Source organism: Eurytemora carolleeae, unplaced genomic scaffold (genome assembly GCF_000591075.1).
Source record: "Eurytemora carolleeae unplaced genomic scaffold, Eaff_2.0 scaffold377, whole genome shotgun sequence".
In the NCBI taxonomy this organism is placed as follows: domain Eukaryota; kingdom Metazoa; phylum Arthropoda; class Copepoda; order Calanoida; family Temoridae; genus Eurytemora; species Eurytemora carolleeae.
Window position 1 is genome coordinate 215,844 of NW_019396822.1, and position 27,888 is coordinate 243,731.

Here is a 27,888-nt window from a genome sequence, read left to right on the forward strand (position 1 = left end):
AGGAACTGTAAGCGTAATTAAAGGGACTGTAAGCGTAATTAAAGGGACTGTAAGATTAATTAAATGGACCCCCCCCACCTACATAACCCCCCACCCAAATGTAATCCCCTCAATGTCTAAACCTGTATCACATTTAATTTCCTTTTCCTGATATTTTACAGTTTACATAGTAATACAAAGATGTCAATGCCCTGAATCCCGATTTACAACGGTACCCTAGAAACCTTTATCTGATCAATAAAATGAAAGATATTCTAGACTTAAAGGGAGTGTTCACGAAAAATGAAAGGGGGTATAGGTTTACCGCGAAAAATACGCGCTTTTGATCGCTACTAATCTTACTTCTATCTGTTGCGTCTATAAGGAGACAATTGTTAAAAACGACTAATACTGAAGAACGCTGCGTCCATACACATTCGGAAAGATGCAACATTCACCTCGCGGATCGTAAACAAATCAATTCAATTCCAAACAAATCATTCAGATATTACAAACAATAGACATCGATTATTTTTCGACTTAAGATATTTAATTCTGATAAGTTCTTTTTCTTATAATAAGTAGAAATGGGCAAGTCCATTTCGTAGAAAACCAACAACTGAAAATAATCAGTTTTTCTTTTTCTTATAATAAGTAGAAATGGGCAAGTCCCTTTCGTAGAAAACCAACAACTGAAAATAATCAGTTTTTAAATTGATATCTAATTCAAACTTTATCAGACAAGGCTTTTAAGGATACCGTTTTAAATCAGGCATTGTCATCTTTGCTTGGAGCTTCACTTCGAATTATACTGTCCCCCCTAATATCTATAAATGAAATTTTTAGAAACCTCCAGAATTATATGTAACTACTAACTAGCTGAAGTGCCCCATGGAATTTAAGTAAATTTTAAAAAATCGAGTTTGAAAAAAATACAAATAAAATTTTGATTTTTAAAGGCCTATGTTACCCCCAGGTACCCATGGGTTTCCTAAAAATATGTCAGCCAATTTGGTCCAGCGGTTTGTCCAGATATAGCTAACATAACTATATATATATATGACCGAAGAGCTGTATTATATAGATTAACTATTTCATTCTTTTAATATACACGGACACATTTTTGATAAAAACTAAAAATGTATTTGTTTAAAGAAAAATGTTTTTCTTTTAAAGAATGTTCATTAAGCATCAATAAAGTAAAAGAATTCTCTGCTACAATCCGATTCTAATTTAGGAAATATTTTTCTGTTGTTCATTATTACTTTTTTAGGTTCAATAGTCGCAAACTTAAAGGAATTTTTAGACGGAATTTCAAAAGACTCTCTTCTCTATTTGTTGAGAGTCGAATTCCCCCCAATCATTATTGACGACATATAGAACTCTGTGTGTTTATCTCTGAAATAATGTTTAAATTGTCAAAATCTCGATTGCAGCTAGCATAGTCTTTGTCTGACGTGATTTTGAACAAATTCAAATAAAATGTTCTTTAATAACGAGATCGCAAACAAAGTTTTCAACTCTTACAAGCGATTCTGTGGAGAAATAGGATTAAGTTCATTATCCTTGATCATTCAAGCATTAACCCTGAACAGGATGGGAGGGGGGGGTGGGGGTGTTTGACGCCCCCCCTCTAGTTTTTTAGTCCTAGTGAATTCAAATTTAAAGGATTAGCCGAGAACTATTTTGTGACTTCAGGTATAAAAACTATGTTTTTGTGAAGCTTTGAAAAATGGATGTAGGAACATGTGTCACACTTTTATATGGAAAAACAAAACAAAAATATATTTTACATTTATTTGGCATTTTTTTTACCTAAACTATCGGTTATCGGTCTAATTTTTGTTCAATGAGCTGGCCTATGAACATGCATTTCAAACCTATACCTATTCTATAAGGCTTTTTTCTTGAGGGCTTTACATAAATTCAGACCCCCCCCAGCCTTTATAAAGTTAAAGGACGTATCTCATGTGAATCTGACACTCCACTCTATAAATCAGGGCCTTTCAAATAATCTCAGGCGACCCCAATTTAAAGAGTTGCCTCATCGATTCACAAAGATACCTTTCCCTATACCGACAGTCAATGAATCTGGGTAAATAGGGTTAATATTAATTTAATCTCTAGTTTGTATCCTGTAAAGTGTATAAAATTCAACTAAAAAATAATCTAAAAAATGAACTTTTGCGCGTACAATCAAAAGAACTCCATAAGGATATCCAAAATCCAAGATTAACAATTAAATTAAAAGTGTCCACGATGGATATTTATCCAATTCTAAAGTTTTCAGTTAAGAATATATCAAATTCTCAAATCAGAAATGTCGGATTGAAATAAAGTTAGTGCAGAGGATCCATCAATTGTTTCATTTTTTGTGCACACTATCTATTAAGGTAACATTAGAAGTAGGGTTTCCAGCGAAAAGGGAAAACCATTTCGCGAAATTTTTTTTCCCATTTCGTTAATTTGCGAAAAATGCGAAAATTTTCGCATATAATAAAACTTTTTGTGCTGAGCTTCCAGAGCAGAGAATTCCACAAGTTTTTTTAAACAATTGCGCATTTTTTCGCTTAATTCATTTTCGCGATAAAATGCGAAATTTTGCTTAAAACGAACGCAAATTGTCATCTCTAGATCCATTCCGGTTAACTGATGATGCTAAAGGTGTTTTTAGTTTAAGGTAAAATTTATTTATAACTTTTAACCAGGGTCACAACTATAGGGAATCATGTGAATCTTACACTCCACTCTATAAATCAGGGCCTTTCAAATAATCTCAGGCGACCCCAATTTAAAGAGTTGCCTCATCGATTCACAAAGATACCTTTCCCTATACAACTTCAGGAGGAAGATATCGTTTTTCAAAAGATATATATATATATTATGTATATATAGGGGATATATATTATGTATATATAGGGGGGGGGGGGGACTTGTTTAAACTCTGACATTTTCCTTTTTTGTCTCTATCAAAATCAGTATTTGAATGGTATTTGAGAAATACTGTAGAGATGACATATTTGAAAAATATCAATTTTTAGTTATCTTTATAATTTACATTCAAGAACGTAAGATATCAAATATCTCCTAAAAGCCTCTCAATTGTCATGTTTAACAGGACACCCTGTCCAACCTTAATATCTTTTTGATTTTTATTTTCACCCTGTATACCTAGAGCAATATTAAAAATTTTCTTTTACAAATTATATTTCAGTTTATGGATTTCTGATGGTGGGACATTTTACCCACTTGGGCATCATCAGAGGTATCAAAATCAAAATTATAATTTATTTTACAAATATTTTAGGATCCGTTTTAATTGAAGGGTTGCGTTTGCTTAAAAATAAAGAGATAATAAACCTTGATAATTGTAAATTTATTTTCATTCGAGGTTTCTGTAAAGAATATTTGATGTATATAAATAAATATAAAAAATAAATATTTAAGAACCACTTCATTTGCTTTTCACAGAAATATCTGATAGAAATGAAAATTAATTTATCAATTAGATGCATTTAATCTTAAATTTTTCTTGAACNGTAAAATCTATCTTATGGTTTCCAGAACACTGGTGCTATTCTGATTAAGCGATCAGGATAAAGGATATCCAATTCAAAAGTTTTCAGCCGAGAAACAAATTTAGGCCCTCCCCCCATGGACAAATTTCTATAAGTACGCCAGGAATCAGTTTTTGTTTTGAGCAGGGGCCCTGATATCCTGGAAAACCAAGGAGGGGTAACAGGTAAATATGTATTTAAGTGACCATTGTTGCAATTACTAATTAAGCTAAAATCTAGTGCTTTATGGTTCTCAAATGTACATGTCTAGGGCTACAAAAATTAGTTAAAAATAAAAAGTCAAAGTCAAAGACAATTTAAAACTTCCAAACCGGCCCTGTCTTGGAAAAAAAACTATTTTTCTGTGTGTTTATGACGTCCCTTAATTATAAATTCTGACAAAAAAGTAAAACAAAAAATGAGAAAAGTTGCAACACTTTTTTGGATCGATTCTCAAATCCAAATATATATTAAAAAATATCTTTTTGTCCGTTGAGAGCTAGATTGTTGAATGTATGGGGGGTAAAATAACAAGTTTTTACTCTTGAGAAATATAAAACCAATTTCCAAGCTTCCTATCATAATATATCCACCCATTCAACGATATATCCATCCTCTTACATATAATGTACACAAAATACGTCACTCAGAACAAATATTTCATTAAAAATATCTTTTCACTTTCTAAAAGTTTTAAAAAGTTTTAAAAGCTAAAAATAAGATTATACTATGTTGTTTTGCGTGATAGTTTTGAAGATAGATACTGTGTTACCCACAAAGGTTGAGACTGTGAAGACGACTGACAACTCCAAGGTTATTCTAAGTATTCTGCCTGAAATATTGTATTTTAATGGTTTATTTAATAATTTGGCAAGGAAAAAACAGTTTACAGTTGCAGGGAATCATGAATATAGGGAAACAGACAATAAACAATTAAAACTTTCTAAAGCATCTTATTGGTTTTAGGCTAATAAGTTAATCATGAATATAGGGAAACAGACAATAAACAATTAAACTTTCTAAAGCATCATCTTGGTTTCAGGCTAATAAGTTAACACTTAATGTTTCAAAAACCAAATATATTGTATTTAGAAATAAATCTATGCCATTTGATGATCTCAAAATAGGAAATGAAATTATTGAAGGAATATGTTGCAAAGATAAATATTTCAAGTTTGTCGGTGTAAAATTTGACAAATTTTTGAACTGGATTTATCAATTAGATGGTATTTGTGCAAAATTATCTGGTGCAATTTTTGCCCTGAAAAGCGTTAAAAAGCTTCTCCCGTTAAACATAAGAAAGATAGTTTATGAAAGTTTAATAAAATCTCAATTAGAGTATGGTATTTTAGCATGGGGGTCATCAACAAACAATAAAATAGGAAAATTATTTAAACTTCAAAAGAAAGCAATACGGACTTGGTCAGATAAAGGGTATTCACAGCATACAGATCCTTTGTTTTCTAAACTTGGAATGCTTAAATTATCTGATATACACAAACATAATGCTTCTACTTTTATGTATAAATATATAAAAGAAAAACTTCCTTCGTCTTTTAATGGAATGTTTGCTCCATTTGTAGAACCTAATAGGACACAAAGTTTTAAATTGGAATTAATAAGAAACAAATATCTTAAATCTTTTCCAAAAATATTTCTCACGAGAATTTGGAATAGTGTTCCAATATCAGTACTTAGTTTCAAAACGAATATGAAAATATATCTGGCTTCTAAATATAAGGAATTTAAATGTAAAAACAGGAACTGCTACTCATGTAATTTGAAAATCTTGTAAACCACTCTGTAACATATTATCTACAAAAATTGGATTTTTCAGCTCTGGGGTTTCTCCTTCTCTTCCCTTTTTCCCTTTGCTATTCACCCATCCTTCTTTCCCCCCCTTTTTAAAAAAAAAAATATTTTGTGAATTGTGTAATGTATTCGTTATTTGTTAATTTTAAAAAATAAAATGTTTCTATAAAACTTTGGAGGGCCAGCCAATCAAAACAACCAGAAATGGTTAGGCTGTAGCCCTGGCTAATAATTGTTAAGTAAAAAATTATAAAAAGTAAAATGTATTTATTATAATGTTAGCCGAAATATCTATCTATCTATCTATCTAACAGTCGTCTCTGCAGTCTCGTCCTTTGAGGGTAACCATGGTAGAAAAGCTGAAATTATGAAAAATTATTTTTATCGTCAATTAGAATTTTAATGACTTATTTTAATGATTTGGAAAAGAAGGTCTCATCCTTTGTGGGTAATTTTGAAGCAAAGCTGAAATTGTCCAAAAAATAAAAAAAATTCTTCGATTCTCAAGATTACGAGAACCTTTAGACAGTAGACACACATTTAGTCAATTTTTAGCGATCGGAAATCAAAAATGACCTTTTAATATTTCTTGTATTTATTTGGACACCCTGTAGGATTCCGTGTCTCCAAGAAAGCAGCGTTTAACTCCTGGGCCGGTAAGCAAGTTGAAGGTATTTTTTTTAAAGGGACTGTCTACGTAATTTGAAGTGATCCTATTCCTTTACTTATAAAGTAACATGAAATATTTGGGACGACCCCTTTAAACCTGTGTCTTAATATTCGGAACGACCCCTTTAAACCTGTGTCTTAATATTCGGAACGACCCCTTTAAACCTATGTCTTAATATTCGGAACGACCCCTTTAAACCTATGTCTTAATAACAACTTAATAGAAATCCATGATTTTTTTCTTCAACTGTAAACAGAGCTTTTTTTCTATTTTCTTCTCTTGCACTAGAATGGGCTGATTTATTTGGTGTACTGTCCCGATTTGCCTTTCATAGTCTGTCTGTGTACCGTACTGCTAGACTGGCTTTACCTGATTAAAAGTCGGTACGGTACTTGGCATAAACCGAAATTAAAAATGTTGTCTCTGCTACATATATGTGTAAGTCACTTTTACAATAAAACCACAATGACCGATGTTTAAAAAGAAAAACCAGTTCCAAGGACGATGTTATAAATCGAGAATATTATTCTTTAATAATAAAATTAGTTAATGGAAAGGACAACAAAATTGATCTCATAATTTTAAAAGACATGAGAAATTTGATAACTGCCGTCTTTACTTATTTACAAACACGTTCTTTCAAGGCACAGAACTAAGATATGTAGACTGGATCCATGTTTACAAAGAAAATTATAATTCAAAATTTATATTGAAAAAGTTTTTACTTCGTGTTTTTCAAATATTCTTCAGGTTCATGAGTCATACAAAAAAGTTTCAGATTTTACAGTTTCTGAGAAATACATTTATAACAAAGCAAAATATTCTGCATATCCCTCCAACCTAAAAACTTATCAATACACGTCCATGTTACAAAGTAATGTATCATTTACTCTTATAAAAACTAGAATCAATGAAAATTTAACTTCCTTGGCATTCAATAATAAACCAAAGGTTTTATCATTGAATCCCACAGGGGTTTAAATCTATTGGTTCTAATTTATGAAATAATTTATATTCATCAATGTTCTATTTATTTATTAATATTTGTTTTATATTGGGAAGCTTCCCAATATAAAACATGGCAAAGTTGACAGAAAGAACACAGGCTTTCTTCATCAACCTTTGATTTAATTACAGAACAGAGTTGAAAACTTTAGAATTTTGGATATAGAGATTAGAGATCAATGCTTGGTTTCTAAATTTTTATCATTCTTAACCCTTTCTGGCCGGGGGGGGGGGGGGGGNATATTAACTATTCCTTGTCTAATAGTCTAATCAGGATATTAACTATTCCTTGTCTAATAGTCTAATCAGGATATTAACTATTCCTTGTCTAATAGTCTAATCAGGATATTAACTATTCCTTGTCTAATAGTCTAATCAGGATATTAACTATTCCTTGTCTAATAGTCTAATCAGGATATTAACTATTCCTTGTCTAATAGTCTAATCAGGATATTAACTATTCCTTGTCTAATAGTCTAATCAGGATATTAACTATTCCTTGTCTAATAGTCTAATCAGGATATTAACTATTCCTTGTCTAATAGTCTAATCAGGATATTAACTATTCCTTGTCTAATAGTCTAATCAGGATATTAACTATTCCTTGTCTAATAGTCTAATCAGGATATTAACTATTCCTTGTCTAATAGTCTAATCAGGATATTAACTATTCCTTGTCTAATAGTCTAATCAGGATATTAACTATTCCTTGTCTAATAGTCTAATCAGGATATTAACTATTCCTTGTCTAATAGTCTAATCAGGATATTAACTATTCCTTGTCTAATAGTCTAATCAGGATATTAACTATTCCTTGTCTAATAGTCTAATCAGGATATTAACTATTCCTTGTCTAATAGTCTAATCAGGATATTAACTATTCCTTGTCTAATAGTCTAATCAGGATATTAACTATTCCTTGTCTAATAGTCTAATCAGGATATTAACTATTCTTTGTCTAATAGTCTAATCAGGATATTAACTATTCCTTGTGGAGCAAAGTTATTTTCCAGTTCTTGCAAACATTTTACCAAACTACAGTATAATAAACTATTATTTGAAAAGGAAAAATAAAATAAATAGATATTTTTAAAGAATAGCATGCAAGTAGCCAATCAATGGAATAATCGAACTTATTTGTTTCGAATTAATTATATAATAATTTTATGAATTAATATATGGGCAGTCATAAGTCCACGGTCCATGGTCAACGCTCATTTTACAATTTTAAAATCTAAATAATAAAGCTCTTTGCTCATATATACGAGTATATACTAGCTTGGGAATCCAGCTTTACCTGGAAAATAATCTTCATAAAAAGTCGTCTCATTTAACCTTGAATTTTTTAACTGAAAGCTAAGAACATTTCCGTGGTTCCTAATGATATTTTGAGGCAAATCGGTGTAGGGGTTCATGATCGAACAGACAAACAACAAACAGACACCTAAACAGAGATTACTACTTTATATAAATTATGTAAACGTTCAGATGTGGATACAAACAGATAAACTTTATCTATCCTTTAAATAGAATCTTGTTTATAGGCAATTGTTCCGAGATATAAACAGTTTAAATATATTTTAAATTTATTACCCGCCTAACAGTCTGCTTATTGTACATTTAATATGTAATATTGTAGTATACAGGGTGTACAATTTATTATGATTTTTCTAGGTAATAGTTATAGACAGAAATATGATATTAGCTAGATATATTTATTTTGTGAAATTCTTATTTTTTTAAAAGTTTGTTTGATAGTTTTGTTTTATAACTGCATGGATCATTTGTTTTCTATTACGTTCTTATAATGAAGAGATAAATAGCTTTGAAAACATCTATTTTCTTGTTCTTTGTTTAAGCAAAAGTCAGGCAAAAAGGGACAATTCCCAAATGAGGAACGGAGAGACCGCAGATTACTCGGTAAAGTAAATAATATTTTTTAAATTTTAAAAATCGATATTTATGTTAACTTTAATATTTCTTAGGTTCCTGATGAGCGTCCTTTGGTAAATATTTTAAAGCTTTATAGTTCAAAAAAAGTATAAAATTTATTTCATGAACAAGCTTTTAGTTTGAACTAAAGTCGTCGTCGCATATATCAATACAATGAAGACGATTGTCGATTTCAATTTTGATTTAGATCAAGCTTTTTAACAGCAAGAATACATAAATCGAAACAAAGAGAAACTGTCAATTAAACAAAGCTTCTCTTTCATTACTGGTAAACTTGTAATTGGAAAAAAAGCTTTTTAATAATCAAAACTTGAATAAAAGTCATCTTCATTGCATTAATATTAATTCCGATCACTGTCTTTTTTTCTAAATCTTAGCGACCACTCAAATTTTCCTTTCAAAAGGTCATGGTTACTCGAACCTTCTCCCCGTGGGGAGGCAAATAGTTGAAACTAACCTAACAAATATTCAGAGCTGCAGGTGAAATATTCTTTATCAGCTAATTTATGAATGATCAGCTGATTTATTAATATATGATCGAATGCTTTGTTATCAAGGACGATCGTTTTAATCAACTGACATCGGTCGAAAATATTAATGAACGCAGTAAGAACGATTTATAAACAAGCTGGAATGCTCAATATTTAAAGAAAGGGATACGAACAGTTCTTGGGTGAACAGGGGTCTTTCCCATTTATAATCAATCATCGAAAGTTAAAAATAAAACCTACATAATTTTTTTCAAATGAAATAGATTAATAATCTAATTTTGCACAAGATTTTTTTTGAAATCTTTTAAAACTAGATTATTTTATTCATCTAAACAAATTGTGGGATTTTTTATTTGTGCACAATTTTTATTCAATCTGCATTTAAACGAAATTTCCTTTTCTTTTAGAATAAATATAAATTAATAATTTATTTTTAATGTATTTTTATCTTTTTAGTGGAGGAGGCTGTTAGGCTGAAACAATCTAATTCCTAAATGCATATTATGTCATTTAAAATAAAATATTGAATAATAGATATTAAGATATGTGTATTTGTTTAATTTTTTGTTTCTTTGTGAACTCAGGCTTAAAAAACATAGCAACTGGCCTGCGGCCGGGATCCATATCATGTGACACCGGCATCCATAAAACAATGAAATGGAAAGACTCAAGTAACGATTTTAGTCCAAGGAACAGTGTACACAGCGTAACTAGACCAATTTCACTGAATAAGTTTATTTTTGAACTACTGGTTAAACTATTTGCTTTATACCAACATTATATGCACACACGATTACTGTAATGTCGTCTTTCTTTTCCGCATTTTTGGGGGGTCTCACAGTTGCCATAAAGAACTACAACAGGAAAAAACACCAGTATTATTTATCGTACAAATATTCCATGGGGAAAAGAGTACTTATAGAACCTATGGAGGGGAATTTGTTTACATTCCGCCTATGATGTCATTGGTTAGCTAAAAACTAGTTTTTTTACGAACAAACAATTGCCAGGCCCTTCTGCGCTGATTAGTGAGCCGTGTTAACAGACTTTTCCTACTAAACTAAATTGGGTCTTGCTCTTTCAATGAACAGTTTTTTTTCTGACAGGGCAAAAAATATTTTAATGATGTAAACAAAGTTCGCAAATATATCTTTATAATTAGTACATATTGTACAGTCCTAATCAGAAATATATCTTTATAATTAGTACATATTGTACAGTCCTAATCAGAAATATATCTGTATAATTAGTACATATTGTACAGTCCTAATCAGAAATATATCTTTATAATTAGTACATATTGTACAGTCCTAATCAGAAATATATCTTTATAATTAGTACATATTGTACAGTCCTAATCAGAAATATATCTTTATAATTAGTACATATTGTACAGTCCTAATCAGAAAGACCCGTAATTTATTCACAATTAATCAGACGATTTTACAATCTAATTTTACAATCTAATTTTACAATCTAATTTTACAATCTAATTTTACTACAATCTAATTTTACAATCTAATTTTACAATCTAATTTTACAATCTAATTTTACAATCTAATTTTACAATCTAATTTTACAAATATACAAACAGGATGAAACGATAATCACAAATAGCCATAGTCCAGCCATTTCCAAAATGTGGTCTGCCTTTAAAATTTCCAGAGATATATTGTAATATCGCCTGATTGACTGTCAATTAATTCCGGGTCTTTCTGATTATGACTGTTTTACTTTCTTTAAATGAAATACTGAATTTTTTGACCACACAGCCTTACGCGTCTCTGACGTACAACGATCTTGCCTGCAGACTATATTTGTTACATTGAACGTGTTGGGTCGATTTCACGCTAGATGGTCCAGACTGGTCAGCAAGTTAATGCTTATACAGATTAAATTGTACCAGCTCGGAATATACAACGATTGTATAGCCATGGGAAACCTTGTATATAAGAACTATGTATGTTTTGTAATTGTGTCAATGTAGACTTTACAATACATATGCCCAGGGGAAATCTGTTTGTATTAGAAAATGAATAAAATGTATTGACACTTTTTTCCTAAGTAAGCTTCTCAATATCTTTTTTTATAAAAAGAGAATCACAAAGTGAAAAGGGAGTTTAAAGTTTTATTTTATTTCCGTCCTATTGTAGCATAATTGATCATACAAAAAGAATATATCGGTAAGTTTAAGAATGCACCTAATCTTAATTACACATATTTTAAAAAACCTCCTTTTTTAATCTTTTAGATGTCAAGAAACGTAACTTAGCAAACAAATGACAGCTCACAGTAAACTGTAATTAGGGGTGGGTGTAAGTGGTTTTTGTCAGTTTTTAACAACCTTAATAAAACTTCCAATATTTTAAAAGTGTATTCTGCTCAAGTTTGCTTTTTATTAAACTTTGTGCAGTATTTTAAGCCTCAGAGAAAAACGAACCAAAAAACGCTCGTTTTAATTTAACAGCTTCGTTTTGATTCGTTTTTTTGCGCATACTTTCTTTATGGGTCAAAATTTTGAACTAAACCCTATACTCTTCGGTATAACTGCACCAAAAAAGTTCTCTCAACATTTTTTTTTGATACATGTATTTAATGCAGAATCTTCTAACAGTTTTCGGATATAAAGTCCTAATATTTGGCACGGAAAAAGTCCTATGAAAAAAAGAATCTGAAAATAAAGTCCGACCATTCACGAAAAAAATGTCAAGGAATCTAAAACATAGGACTTTATTTCCAGTTACAGTATTTTCGGGACTTTTCCACCCTAGTTTCTATTTCCAGGTTTATTTATAACTTTTTTCCGTGACTTAAATAGAATCATACCTCTTCTCTTTGTTATCTTATATTATCATACCTAAGGCCGAATTTAAATAATTTGAGCCGGGCCTTAAATTTAAGCCACGGCTCAAATATGACTGGTTTCACTTTCAAGATTTTTCAACATTTAAGACGGCGCTGAATTGAAAGCGGGTTTTGGCGGATTTGAGACGCAGCTCAAATTCATAAAATTCGGACACTGGTATTCTTTTTATAAAATTGTTAAAATCTTCAAATCTGACCACAAGCAGAACAGTGAACTTAAACAAACTTCTAGCTGTATTGCGCTGCAAATCTAAAGCATTTTATATTTTAAAAATTGTGGAATATCAATATATTTTGTCGACAAAAAAACTGAAAATTTCTTTGAAAAAGATATATTACAACTGAATCATCACAGTGATTAAAGAATTACATTTAATAATATATTATTGAAAAATGATAATGTATTTTAGAGAGTTGAGTTCTATCCTCCTCTGATAGTTCTCAATCAATTAATAAATCACTACATTAATATAATCAAATATCAAGAAAACTGACAAGTATATGCTAAATATGTTCACAGTATTTCGTTTTCAAGCCCCTTGGATTTCTTCTGTACAATGTACGCAATGTTTGTATGTACGGAACAACATAGTCAAATTGTATGCGTTTTGAGTACTGAACAATGTACAGTACATTATAGTGTTCAAAGAAGCTTCGATTGGAACCCCCATTTAATAATTCATAAAAAAGAGTACTACAGTTTGAAGAAATGTAAGCTACACATTTGTTTGTTTACAATTCTTTAAAAAATTTGCAGTGCACTATTTTCACACGTACTCATTGGTAGATTTCCTATAAGAAAACCGACGAAGAGACAGTACGCTATTGTTTTGTGTTATTTAATTGGTCAGGTCCGAAATACAGTGAAATATAAAGTCCTTTATGTACATAAGTAGTCTCAAGTGAAATGTACTGTACGTAGTATGCTAAGCGCAATTTATTGAGAATATGATAAAAGAATAAAATTATATTACAATTTTGTCGTTGAAAATAAATAAATGTGAAAATAAATTTTGCATGAAATGTTCTACATTGACAATGCAAAAAGGGTAAATGTGTTATTTTGTAATATGGATAAATAAGTGATCTTAGGATAAACAATGTTACATTGAGTTATTTTTGGACACAATTCCATCCTGAAATGTAATTGATTAGTAATCTTAATTGTAAGTTGAAAAGCTACATTTATTTTATATGGTCTAAAAATTATAGCTTCCTTATTATTTACAAATCAAGTCAATAAACAAAATATTAAAGTAAATTGAAAATATGTTTGATTAATATTCAAGAGATCTTTGATACAAAGGTTGTTTTTCTTCATTTAAATAAATTTTAATTTGATTTTCTAAAATCCTGATCAGGAGTTTATCGTTAAAAACCAATCTTCGTTTCGTAGAGGTTTTATAATCCCTTGGCAATCCTAAAAGTATAAACAAATTGAAAAATGATTAAATTTACTACAGGGTTACCAAAAATAGGATAAACATACTTTAGAGCCCGAAACTTAAGACAAAGTATCGCAATAAAAACCCAGTATCGAAACCCGGTTTCATGAATGGGACCTGACAGTTCTGTGATACCAATATTATTGTTAAAGGGAGTGACCAGCTATGTAAGGTAGTTGAACTGAGTATGCAGTGTTGTGGAAAGCTTCTTTCGGATTCATTTGAGACTTATTAAACTTTTTAAAGATCTGTAAATCCTGAGTTTGAGCGCAAATTCGACGTTCAAAACTTCTACTTTGGGAGTGGATACGTTTTCAGGATTAGTTTTTTTAATTATTGAATAACGACAACGAAAATTAAAGTAAAAATTATACAGTAATCTATAAATTAAATAGTTAGGAACATATTTCTTAAAAGAAATTTGACAATAAATCAATGTTAAAATCGATTAATTCGTTTTCATTATTATAATGAATTTCTTATTTTCTTTGAATTTATTCGCAGATTTCTTCAAATTCTTCAAATGTCGTCTTTTCAATAATAATTTTAGAAAATCTGCGAAAATCTTTGTGAATAATGAGAAACCAGAATAATAAGAAAATAGAAACTAATAATTGAACAAGATTACTTATTTTCGATGATAAGACCAATTTTTATTTGCTCAACATGTTCCTATACATTTAATGTCGTTGTTATTTAATAATTTAAAAGAACTGATTCTGAAAACGTATCCACCCCCAAAGTAAAAGTTTTGAACATCGAATTTGCGCTCAAACTCAGGATTTACAGATCTTTAAAGAGCTTTATATGTCTCAAATGAATCCGAAAGAAGCTTTCCACAACACTGCATACTCAGTTCAACTACCTTACATAGCCGGTCACTCCCTTTAAGAATTATTATTTCATGTGGTTTCTTTACATTATCTTTTTGTTTTCTGATTTCTCGAATCACAATCTGCGCAATTAAACCCGAAAGCTTCGTTCAACGAAAATCGCGCAAATTTCCGGCTCAGGGACGACTGGACGGAATGTATATCTTGTTGCTTGCGTTATTAGTTAGCTGTGACCTGAACATCGTTACTTTCTTAATTTTAACCCATTTCTTTTATTCTAGACAGAAGATCATTTCAATTGTTGGATCGTTATCTTCAAAGAACTTTTACTTAAGGTAAATAATGTATTTTGATTAAATCGAGAATGAAGAAATTAGAAATGAAATTTTACTAACCTTGAAATTAATTCTTCAAGCTTCTCCTTTTCCTGAAAGAAAAGTTAAGATTTCAAAGCAATAAAAATAACACTGTTAAAAAAAATTAACTGTGTCTTAGAAGATTTAAGAGTGGATGATAAGCAGTAAGTACCTTCCTTTAAATCTATTCCTTGGGAGCATGAAGTTTTATATTTGGGCAAATCTGAAGTTGTGTAATGCTGATTACAGGAGAGAACTTGAGCATGGGTTCAATTCTGAATTCTAATGGAGGGTTCTTAAGAAAATCAAAGGGATGGAATATCGAGGGAAAGGGGAAGGGGGGGTAATGTTAAGGAATCTTGAAACAAATCAAGCCATGAAAATCACATTTTCTAACGCGTTTTGGTATATAATTCTACAATTTTTAAATTCACCGAGTTTTCTTATAGACTTTTTCGTATAAAATTTGTTCGCAAACAATAAACTGAACAAGAAAACGAAAAGTTTATGTTTATGATTATGTTTATGTTTATGTTTAAGTTTCTGTTTATGTTTATGATTATGTTTATGTTTATGTTTATGTTTATGTTTATGTTTATGTTTATGTTTATGTTTATGTTTATGTTTATGTTTATGTTTATGTTTATGTTTATGTTTATGTTTATGTTTATGTTTATGTTTATATTTATGTTTATGTTTATGTCAACTAAATTCTGATCAAAAGTCATTAAATCTGAGTTAGAGAACGTCAAAATTGCATGGCAGTGCAATTTTTTAACCAGGAAGGATAAACTTGTTACTTGCAATTATAGGTTGTCAAGTGCAATAGATGGCAACGTAAAGAATGCGTACACTTTAAGTACAGCTGTCTACGTCACAAGTGTCAAGTCACAGTGAGAAAAAAGGATGATTCCACCAAATGACAGCAATTATACTCCATGTAATTTTGAGTTGTAAATATTTGTTACGTATTCCTGCAAAGACGACATTTATCTCTGCTGAATCTCGGAAATCATATCTACATGTCGTTTTTCTTCACACATTTGACACTTGTGACGTCGTGCATAATTTGTTGATTTTGCTGTTGCCATCTATTGTACTTGACAATCTGTTCGGTTACAATTGAACTTGTTTCCTATAAAGGAATTCATTCTTTTATTTTTCATTCATAGTTCCTTGCAGCTGTAAATTTGTTTTTCTCTTTGCCAAGTCATTTAATTTACAATGAAAGACTAAATTGACTTAAAAAAACTAAATTGAACTTTTCAATTGTTATAAGATCCCCTCAGCTGGAAGGATTTTATTCCTCAGCCGAAAAGATGTTCTTTAACACATATTTTTAAAACCTCCTTTCAGAGTGCAATGAGAGGTTTCGTGATTATAAATATTTTTCTTTAATATTTCTCAATACGTTTTCCCCAGAAGAACTTGTAGAAATTTATTAAAGCCCTGGCAATTCCTGGGAATTTGTCACTGGTAATAATTGTTAGAAAAAAATTGTGAACCTGGAGTAGTCCTCATTATACCATTCTGGTTTCTCAGTATAACCGCTCCTCTTTCCAGCCCAGGAACTATAATAACATATTTTAAAGAGACTGTCTCTGTATTATGAATCTTCACTACTAATTTGTTTTCTGAAGAATCTTTGTAACATTTTTCATCGCTTTTATCAAATAATTTAAAAGCGATACAGAATGGAAAATCCAAGAGGACTGTAAACATGTCTCATAGGTCTCAAATTTGAATCCTGACAAATTTATCCCAGTCTTAGCACAACTATAACCATGTCAAGTCAGTCTCTCTCTTTAAAAATGGTCATGTCCGACTAACAACAGTACCGAATACCCACTAAACCTTTTTTCTAATCAATTGTTGTTATATATTTCCTGAATTCAATTAAGTTTTGTGAGATCAAAAAATGTAGAGGGCCTAAACAAACTAGCTTGTAAATCAGTTTTATGTATGCTTTTAACATTGTAATATCTTGTTTAAAGAAACTTTCGTCTTCATTTCAAGTAACTCTCCATTTAAAAATGTACCAGGTACATACGGTAACCTTGAAATCTGATCAATAATGTGGAAGATTCCGAATACCAACGTTTTTCAGACTGAATTGTTTCTGAAGCAAGAAATTTGCAATTCACTTGTGCAAAAAAACCAGAAATGTAAAAAATAAACAATTTTCAAAAACAAAAATATTCCTACTTGATAAGACAAAGCTATTAAGGGTACCGATGTGAATTGAACTCTCTACTCTAACAGTGAAGGATCAATTAAAAAAAGTTTACAGTATCTTTGATAAGAATTCTATTTAATAAATTCTTTGATTCAATTGATTTATAGAATATTTTTTTTTTAATTCAAAGGAATTGATTGTTGATTTAATTGAATCTATTGATTGATTTTGAATTTGTTTGATTGATTTAAATTTGATCAATTTTTGTTACCTGAACGGTGCCCTCTTCCCTGCCCAGCTACTGAATGCCCTAGGCCGGTCACCTCGCTTATTCATATCTGAGAAACAAAAACAATAAATTTTATGAATTATTAAAAAAAAAACAAATCAAGTGTTCCTTTTGCATTACGGAATATGCAATAAAACAACAACAAGACCAAGAAAAAGTTTTCCTTGGAAGTTCTAATGGAATTGCACTATTTCAACTTAAATAATAAAAATGTTATTTTTTACCCATTATATTTTGCTTTAAACACAGTAAAAATGATTTCTGTGTCTCAAGTTCTAAAAATTGAAGTTTCAAATTCATGTTAAGATTACATGTTTATTAAAAATGATAAATTCACATAAGACATAAAACCATACACATTTTTATCATTCAACATTCTTAAAGTTTTGTTATACAAGTTACAACAGATTTACAAACACTAAGAAAGATTCTCTTTTCTTAGAACCTTGAAAAATATGACATCGTGTATATTTACAATATGTTTTTATCTCATTTGAAAGAAGTTCTTTCTCATGAGATCCCCCGCCCCATGATCCCCCCCCTCTGCTAAATGTATGCTCTCTTTTTATCCGCTTACCCCCCCCCCCTCCGTTAGATGTTAAAACTGCCAAGTCCCACCACTTTCTGAGAATAATATTGTTGGAACGGTTCTAGACTTCAGATATACTATAGCACTAAACATGACAATGTAAAGACGACCAACTAAGTTTATGAATATGCATGTGCTTCAGTAGGGAGGGGTTGCAGGGCTGCACTGAGTCCCCCAAAATGGTCTCCAAGCCTCTGTATTCGCAGATGAGTATTAAAAATGACCTGATGATACCCCCATCCTGCAGAATAGATATTACAGAAGTAATGCATACATTTTATATTTTAGAATTTTCATGAAAACACTGCATTACTATAAAAAGACTAAATCTTTTCTTTAAAAACTGTGATTTACTACTTCTATAATATCTATTCTAACGTTTAGGGGTAACGCCAGGTCATTTAAATATTCATCTGGGAATACGGAGGCTCGGAGACGATTTTGCGGGGCTCATGGCGGCCCTCACCCCTCTCTCGCTTTAGTGGGTCATATCATAATTATAAGTGGCTCAAAAAAAAATTTTATAAAAAAAACCCAGTTTAATGGTTTGATGTGCATTTTGACTGTTTTTACTAGGGGTGCATATTTAATATGATATTTGGGTATGTTAAATGGAACCCACTGTATGATGTATAGAACGGGTGGTTTGATATACATTTATAAGTGCTGTAAGACCCTAATCACAACGGTATCGTTTGAACCTTCATCTTATAATTGATGACTGAATAATCCGCGTGTTTTCTTAAATAAATATTAATAATAATAAAAATAAAAAGCTTGCAAACATCATCGTTAGTTGTTGTAGAATAATAAAAATAATTCTGTCATCCTTGATCAGTCTAAGGTGAAAGGGTACTGATGTGAATTGAACACGCCATTTTACAATGGAAGGTTGATTGAAATAACACCCCACCCCGGACTAACCAGAGTGAGCAGCATTCGGTTTCTTCTATTTAAAATCAAACGTGTTTTGGTCTTTAATTCAACAATCTTTTACTTTACGGATTTGTTTATTTTATACATTTTCCTTCAAAATGCATATGCCGACAAAAAAGTATAAAGGAAAAAAGGCTTACAAATTATGTTTAATGGGTCAAATTGTGATCGAAAGTCACAGCTTTCTGGAATATTGACAGAACCATTAAATCCACGTGACCCACTATCACTTTAACCACAATTTTCTGTAGATACTTGATCTTAGTGGTTTCCTTGTGTCCGATTGTGATCTTTTAATTGGATAAATGCTACAAAGTTAATAAACAGAAAAACGATTTATCAAACTCCCAAAGTTAGAAATAGAGTATTTACAATAGAAATTTGTTACTTTTATACTCTCCATGTTTATCTTCACAACAAGAATGATTTTCTACACATTTTTTGTGTGAAAAATCTGTGCTTTCCGTGCATTTTGAAACATATGACTTTGCTTTACCTTCCCACCACTTGATCAGTCTCCGAAATGGCAATATTCTAATTCTTCCTAGAAACGGATTACACAAATAGTGCATAAATCAACATATTGACTCGATACTGTTTCTAGGGTTCATCAATTAGCCTCCCCCCACATCCCTGCAGGAGTAATAAAATAATAAGAAATATATAAAATAAAATAATAACAAAATATGAAATAATTATTAAGGTAGCAGCATCATCGCTCGGCTTCTTAGCCTGAAGTGCAATAAGTTTTTTGCTATTTTTTGGGTTATTTGCGCAAAACCGGAAGTATTGCGCAACGCACCAGGTAAATTTTTACTTAAAACATATTACAGGTAAGAGCCAGAAAACTGCTGAATGATTGTCGTCTTTTTCTCGTTTTACTTGGAACTTTGTAACTTTTTCCCCTTTTTTTCAACTGATAAATCTTTACAAATTATCAGAAGTTAAAACTATTGTCTTAACAGGCGTAAATCTACAATGTCAGATGTCGATATCCACAGTGACAACTTTTAAATTTATATGCTTGATCCCTTCAGGGTGCGACCAACACGGAGGATTTCCATGAGGAATCCCGGCCTGCAGGGATACCTTAGATTGAGGGAATAATCTTTGATCCACAATTAAAAAAAGATCACACTAGATATCGAGATCACCGCGTTCAAAATTAACAATATTACCTCAAGAGTTCTGATCTCCTAGTGTTAATTTCTTTATTTCAGACTTGTGAGTTCATTTAATGAAACAAATATTGAATATCTCCGTTAATTTTTTTGGAGACAATTTTTTTTATTATCTCTTTGTGGCCTTCACAATAGTTTTAAAATCAACAACAATTACACAATAGAAGAGGCTGACTATTACACAATATAAGGGGCTGATTATTACACAATATAAGGGGCTGATTATTACACAATAGAAGGGGCTGATTATTACACAGTATAAGGGGCTGATTATTACACAATGACAACTTNACACAATATAAGGGGCTGATTATTACACAATAGAAGGGGCTGATTATTACACAATAGAAGGGGCTGATTATTACACAATAGAAGGGGCTGATTATTACACAATAGAAGGGGCTGATTATTACACAGTATAAGGGGCTGATTATTACACAGTATAAGGGGCTGATTATTACACAGTAGAAGGGGCTGATTATTACACAATAGAAGGGGCTGATTATTACACAATAGAAGGGGCTGATTATTACACAATAGAAGGGGCTGATTATTACACAATAAAAGGGGCTGATTTTTTTTTAACTGACCCGTGTTTTGCCGTCGTTACGGTACTTTAATTTAAGAGCTAGGATTTGATAAGACTGAATAATAAGACTCTACCGTGTTTTTTGGGACACCCTGTAATCTTAATGTGTTTACCAATATATTAGGTACACCCCGTAATCTGTATGTTTTTATCAATATATTAGGGACACCCTGTAATCTGTATGTTTTTATCAATATATTAGGTCCACCCTGTAATCTGTATGTTTTTATCAATATATTAGGTACACCCTGTAATCTGTTTGTTTTTATCAATATATTAGAGACACCCTGTAATCTGTATGTTTTTATTAATATATTAGGGACACCCTGTAATCTGTATGTTTTTATCAATATATTAGGTACACCCTGTAATCTGTATGCTTTTATCAATGTATTAGGTACACCCTGTAATCTATATGTTTTTATAAATATTTTACCTGCTCCGCCATAAGAGAAGAAGGGGCCGTTTTCATATCCAAACCTATTTGAAAAAAATTTAATTTTAAGATACTTGCTATTGCTAAGTTTGAAGTTAAATTTCTTATATTTATTTGATTTTAATTGCACCAGTATATTCATTAGTTATTTCAACATAATTCTGCAATTTTATTTCCAAAGGTATTGAGTCTAATTTTCACAAACAAAATTTTATGAATCCCTTTTTCTATTCAAACAAGGATTAAAATTCCTAGTTTGAAATATCAAAGAATCAAGAAACCCTTATATTTCGTAATATAAAACTGTACGAAAGTATCCCAAAATTTTGAACTTTTCTGCTCATTATTTCGTACATAATGTTGGTAATTTCAAAATTCTGGAATACAAATTTGGACTTTAATGGGCTTTATGTTAATACAAGTTTAGAATTGAAATATATTAATTCAGTGCAAGCAGTTAAAATCAAAGAATTATAAGAAATGAGTTCCAACTTTTCATAATAAAGTTGAAAAACATAATGATGATTTGTATTCTTTAAGAACTTTATGATTTTGAAATCATCATGCTATTTGTATTTTTATTTATAAAGGAGGGTTACATAATTTCTATATTATAATATATTTTATTATATTATGTTATAATCGCTTTAAATTGGATTTAACATTTTTTGTGTATTTTTCCAATTACTATCTATGATTGTTAATTGATAAAGTGTAGAATAAAAGATTTGACTTTAATAATGTTACTTTGAAAGAGAAAAGTAAAATTTATATGTTGCAATTAAATTCAAAGAATTGTGAGAAATGACTTTCAACTTCGTATAATGAGTTTCAATACATACCAATTGAATTATTTCTCTCAAAGAGCTCTATGATTTTGAAGTCATCATGATAATTGTTCTTTTATTGATAAAGCAGTCTAGCAGGGGTACGCAGTTTTGTGCACGTATTTATGATGACTTTTACATGACATTCAAGAACATGTTGGCCTTTTTACTATTTGATTTTTAACTGAAAAATTGATGACGTCACTTTTTTCATTTGACTTTTCTAAATAAAAATCAATGCTCATTTATATACATAATATAAAATATTCTAGATTATTACAATTTCGTTGTCTGTTCGTAAAAATGATAATAATGGATGTATTTTATATAATCTACTATTTTGTAAACACCACTCTAAGCGTTTCATAATCCGAGCCGGAACAACATGTTCAGTCTGGATGTAATGAATTATGTAATCATGCTAGTAATATCTTATTTATCTATGTTCGTTTATCTATCTTATCATGTTTCATGTTGACCCTGACTGGCCATTACGGTCAGTTTAATTTCACCTGTATATAAAATAAAGTAGTTCAATACGATTTGTCGATTAACACGGACGTATGCAGAGCCTTGAGTTTTGGCTAAAGATAGAGAGCCTTGAGTTTTGGCTAGAGATAGAGTCCGTGAGATTCTAGTTATACTTTGAGTATAGTTATCGTTGAAGAATCTCGGATCTAGATTTCTTACATGGACACCCTAACACGTTTTATACAACAAATGTAGCCTGGCAAGATCGCAGTGTGCAGGATTCCTAGTTATCAAATTTGACTTTTTTTACCTGGAATTGTCCAATCTGCTATTGCTGAGATCATGTTCAGCTCTTTTCCCTGCCCAGGAACTAAACAATTGTTGAAAAGTTTTTTTTTTTTTTTTTTTTTATTGTTTATTACTATATATTAATTCTATATTTTATATGTTATATATCTCATTTCTCGTTTTTTTTTTTTTGTAATTGTTTATTGCCATACAACATAACAAACAGTGCCATTTCGTTATTAACGACAAATAAATTTTCTTTTTTATTTGGGAGGAAAAAAATGTATCGAAACCAGTGTCCGAATTTATGAATTTAAGCCGCGTCTCAAATCACCCAAAAACCGGTTTTATTTGAGCGCCGACTTAAATCTAGAAAAACTCAATACAATTTTAACCGGAACCAGCCATATTTGAGCCACGGTTTAAATTCTCAAATTCTTTAGATTCGGTCTCTGGAACTATAAAACATAGTTGAAAAACGTAGTTTTTAGTTTTTTTAATTGTCTCCATAGTTCAAGTTACTCTTCAATGCGAATATGCCGTTTTACATTAAAACAGCGCCCTTACTAAGTTAATGACAGCATTGTTATTCTTGGAAAGAAAAATATGTATTTTGTGGCGAAAACATTTTTTTTGACATAAGATTTAAAAAAAGTTTTGTTTCAAAATGTAGAAATTTGTCGTTTCTAACTGTTTAACTTTTCCTTGAATTTTCCCAGAACTAGAAGCCAGAACATTTATGTTTTAATCCAAGGATCAAGCCTTGATCTTCATTTTATGCAGAATTAATTCCTTTTCCAAAACCCGTGATGGTCATACTTTATATTGAGATATCGAGCATTCAAAAGTGCATACATCGGATATCAAGATCTTAAGCGTTTAAGATTAAGGATACTTTATACAAAAATTCAGAACCCCGAATTCTTTTAGAGAAATTAAAGAAATCCAAATTCCAAATTATTTAGCGATATTTCTTTATTTAAAGAAATAATAAAGACGACAGTCGTTTAACAGTTTTCTGGTTTTTACTGTATCAATGATATTTCATAATAACATTTTAAAATGGAATAAATGAAATATTTACATACTTGAATGGCGCCCGTTTAAGAAACTGTCCGTAGGACACTGTAACAAGGATGGCCACAAGACAGGATAAAAAAGATAAGCCTCGCATGCCTAAACAAAGTTTTAATTAATTGATGTTTTTAGTCATAACTAATTAAATAATAACATAATTAAAGTTATCGGTCCATTTTTTTTTCTTTGAGCTGGCCATGAAAAATTGGACTATGAACATGCATTTTAACCCTTTACCTAGTCTCTAAGGCCTTTTCCCAGGCTATTCATAGATTCAGACCCCCCCCCCCCAGCCTTTATTGGGTTAAAAGAAAGAAAAAAGACTAATTATTCGCCTTAAACTTATTAAATCATTATCCTTAAATAGTGAACAGAAAATACTTATCAAAACTACCAAATTCACCCCCAATTTTTGTTCTAAGTGTTTTTGCGAAACCTGTCTGGCTTTTTTTTTAACACAAATAGCATCGTAGCAAATGTAAACTTTTGTTTGGCCGGTTTGGTATAATCAAGGATGTAATGCAAGGAAAGTTATTTCAGAAGTGTACACATCTTTTGTACTGCAGTGTACTGTTTCTGGGCGGTAATGTAAATGTAATGTAAATACAAGACGGATGTCAAAGCCTGACATGGAATCCATCTTTCACATAAAAAATCAATGAAATATTCTGGTCACAGGAAACTATTATGTGAATTATCAAAATTATCAAAATTCAATGCTTTTAACCTCCTCGGATACTAAACGAACACTGATGCACCCATTCTTGTCTACAAATTCCGCCCAAAGAGAACTGGTTTTAATATGTACGCAGAATATACTCGACCGCAACTAACTTTCCTTGCATTATACCCTTGGTTATAATCTCTTTTTAACAATTGCCCCCCCCCCCTATATAATCAAAGTTTTATTTTGCCCCTTTCCCTTCCCCCTATCATCTCTTTTAATAAGATTATGTAAGTTCTGTCCTCACTTCTATGTTATATAGAACTAAATTGAAAGGATGTATTTCATGTGAACTAATGAATATTGATGAAAAATACCTGCACTTCTACTTTTATTTAAAAACTAAATAAATTAGAAAAACTTTTAACTTGAAACCCTTACTTTATCAGGGGTAGAGTTAGGCATTGTTATTACTATTAGCCGGTTTTTAAGGCGCGTCTATGTCAACTTTTAGCTGGGGATCTATTTGTGAGTATTTTCTCTTTGTACAATATAAAACAATGACAAAAATTTTTGCGGATTTGATAATATTTTTACCGTCGATTTTTAAAATTTTACAAAAATAAAAAAAAATTGGAGTCAAATTTTTGTAATTCTTAGCAGCCATGATTTTTTTTGGGGTCACTAAATCGCCTCAAAAAGATTGGGCCCGACCAGTTTGACGTTTTTTAAAATAGACACCAAGATATGACAAGCAAAGTATATATATAGATTCTAGGATTTGAGGCTTTTTGGAGGCTAACTTCATTTAAAATTTTATTTTCAATCAGTTTTTAATGAAAATATGTCAAATTTGTCTCTGAAAGAAAGAATAGGCCGGAACTAAGAAACCCCATTTCTTTGACAATCTTGCCTAAAAAAAGGAAAGATAATAACAATGCCTAACTCTAATCCTGCGGAGAAAATAAAATCCAGCATAATTTTTTTTTCAACCTGCAGTCTTGTTAAAGATATTTTCACAATGTTTTCCATTTGGAGAGAAATTGTGGATAAAAACAAAATAATAATGTAAAGCAAGTAATTCAATTCTAACGCATTGCAACCTTTTGTCTGATAAATAATGTTAATGATATCGTTGTTTTTCAAAGCTGGTTAAATCTGATAATTTCTATTGTTTCCCTGCAGTAAAAACGAGCACATCATTTCTGTAGAGAAACCACAATTAAAAATAATCATATTTCAAAATCACAAAAGTTAATATCTTATTCATATTTGACCAGAAAAATACAATGCAATGCAAAGATAACAATACCACAACGGTACCAAATGGCAACCTTTGTCTGATTAATAATGTGAAAGATATTGTTGTTTTTCTAGCTTCAAAGCTGGTCAAATCTGATAATTTCTATTGTTTCCCTGCAGTAAAAACGAGCACATCAATTCTGTAGAGAAACCACAATTAAAAATAATCATATTTCATAATTACGAACATTGATATATAATTCATACGTGATCAGGAAAATCCTAAGGATACCGTTGTGAATCCTAATGGAACCGTTGTGAAGCGACAATCACTTGAACTTACGCGAACTACAGTTCCATTGGCGCCGTTTTTTTCTTACGAAAGATTAAGTTAAGAATATGGTTTAATAAAAAATCATTTTAAATATCTGATAAACTCCTTAAACTTGCGTTCAAATCTGTTATAAGATGATAAAATGTTATCAAATTGATTTAAAATTTTAAGTACTAACAAAATTATTTTTATGGAACTATTATTGGTATAGTTCTGATTTGGATTTGTTTAGTTTTGTTTATCTTTTATGAATCAATCAACAACTTCTAAAATCTTATTTGTTTAGTTTCGTGCCATGAACTAATTTTTATAATCTAAAGTTTTATTGCACTTCATAATTAAAAACCTACTTTTTGGATTAAAAGAAAAACTTATTAAATCAAATATTTTTTGATTTAATATTTCTGTTTTTCTTTGTAGCATGTTTTCATAATGAGTTCAACCTTCTAACTAAAATATCCGTATTAAAATGGATGGATGTTTATAAATGTGTTTTATGGCAAGAACAATTCAAAAAAGAAGAAAACGTCAATAAATGATTCACGTTTTTTAATTCATTAACAAGTTTTAGACATTTTTCTTTGATGATTATTGCTTCTAGTATCCTCCTTTATAATTTTACAGATGCATAAAGGAGTTGGCAATTTTTATGAAATATTTTCACCTTAATAAGTTATTTTTTGAATGCTACATACCATTAATATAAGAAAACCTGTTGAATAAATCGTCTGTTTTGAAAGGGTACGTTTTTGATATATTTTTTAGAATATGTGAGAAGTAATTAAGGGAATTTTAGATACTTTACCAGGGGTTCCCTCGACCAATTTTGCCTAAAAAACATTCAGAGCGCCGCGAGGGAATAAGTCGTTAAAGAAATTGAATTTACCGAAAAATGGTTGTACACAAGTTTTATGGTCTCTTGAGATAAAATTGCGCGAAATTTTCAGGAAAACTTTGCTAAGCAGTTGTTTATTTAACTTATTTTTACCAAGGGACGTTAAGTAACTTAACCTTCCTCTGTTGGAGGAGCATAATTCGGTAATCACCTTTTCCAATTGACATGCCTCAATCAATCAACTTATCCCCTTCACCAATGTAGCCCCCCTCCCCCCCTGATGTTAAGTTTAAGCTTAAATGGAGCTTGTTGTTTTAATTCCTAGATTTGTTTATCTTGTCCACAAGATGTTCAATATTTACACGACAAAACACTATTCTTCGACCAGAAGTTTCAATCAGGACTTTATTTATCTTTTCCCCANTTCATTCATTCTTTTCTTACTAACCATGATTTGTTTCTTTTTACTTCCCTAAATTATATTTTATTCCCTCCTAGCCGTATCCTTTTCATAGCATACTCTTGGTCGTAAACTTTTATTTTTATTCTATTTGGAAGCATTCAATTGTCTTTTTTTCCTTTGCTTTCCTAACACAGTTTTATTTCAACATTGTCCTAAATCTATTTTTCCCTTTGATTTTTTCCATTTCTTTCCTAGTAAAAGTTGTTTTCCCGCACCTTCCTAAATTCAATTTTATCTCAACACCTTCCTAAATTGAATTTTATCTCAACACCTTCCTAAATTCAATTTTATCTCAACACCTTCATTCAATTTTATCTCAACACCTTCCTAAATTCAATTTTATCTCAACACCTTCATAAATAAAATTTTTTCTCAACACCTTCCTAAATTCAATTTTATCTCAACACCTTCCTAAATTCAATTTTATCTCAACACCTTCCTAAATTCAATTTTATCTCAACACCTTCCTAAATTCAATTTTATCTCAACACCTTCCTAAATTCAATTTTATCTTAACACCTTCCT

General features: G+C 30.6%; 1 protein-coding gene and 1 long non-coding RNA gene across 2 annotated transcripts; one reads left to right on the forward strand and one right to left on the reverse strand.

Moving 5' to 3' along the window:
* Positions 1-2,601: 2,601 nt before the first annotated feature.
* Positions 2,602-10,016, forward strand: LOC111709055 (uncharacterized). The gene is made up of 5 exons (XR_002766779.1): positions 2,602-2,659; positions 8,883-8,943; positions 9,009-9,029; positions 9,381-9,456; positions 9,924-10,016. It is a non-coding gene; the product is annotated as an uncharacterized LOC111709055 (long non-coding RNA).
* A 2,589-nt stretch (positions 10,017-12,605) lies between these two features.
* On the reverse strand, positions 12,606-23,945 carry LOC111709069 (uncharacterized). Its single transcript, XM_023482655.1, has 7 exons — positions 23,837-23,945; positions 22,771-22,830; positions 21,163-21,206; positions 17,414-17,480; positions 16,472-16,537; positions 15,006-15,037; positions 12,606-13,752 (listed from the first exon to the last, which is right to left on the reverse strand). The coding sequence occupies exons 1-6, from the start codon at positions 23,920-23,922 to the stop codon at positions 15,013-15,015; spliced, it is 348 nt and encodes a 115-aa protein (XP_023338423.1). The 5' UTR covers positions 23,923-23,945; the 3' UTR covers positions 12,606-13,752; positions 15,006-15,012.
* Between the last annotated feature and the right edge of the window lie 3,943 nt (positions 23,946-27,888).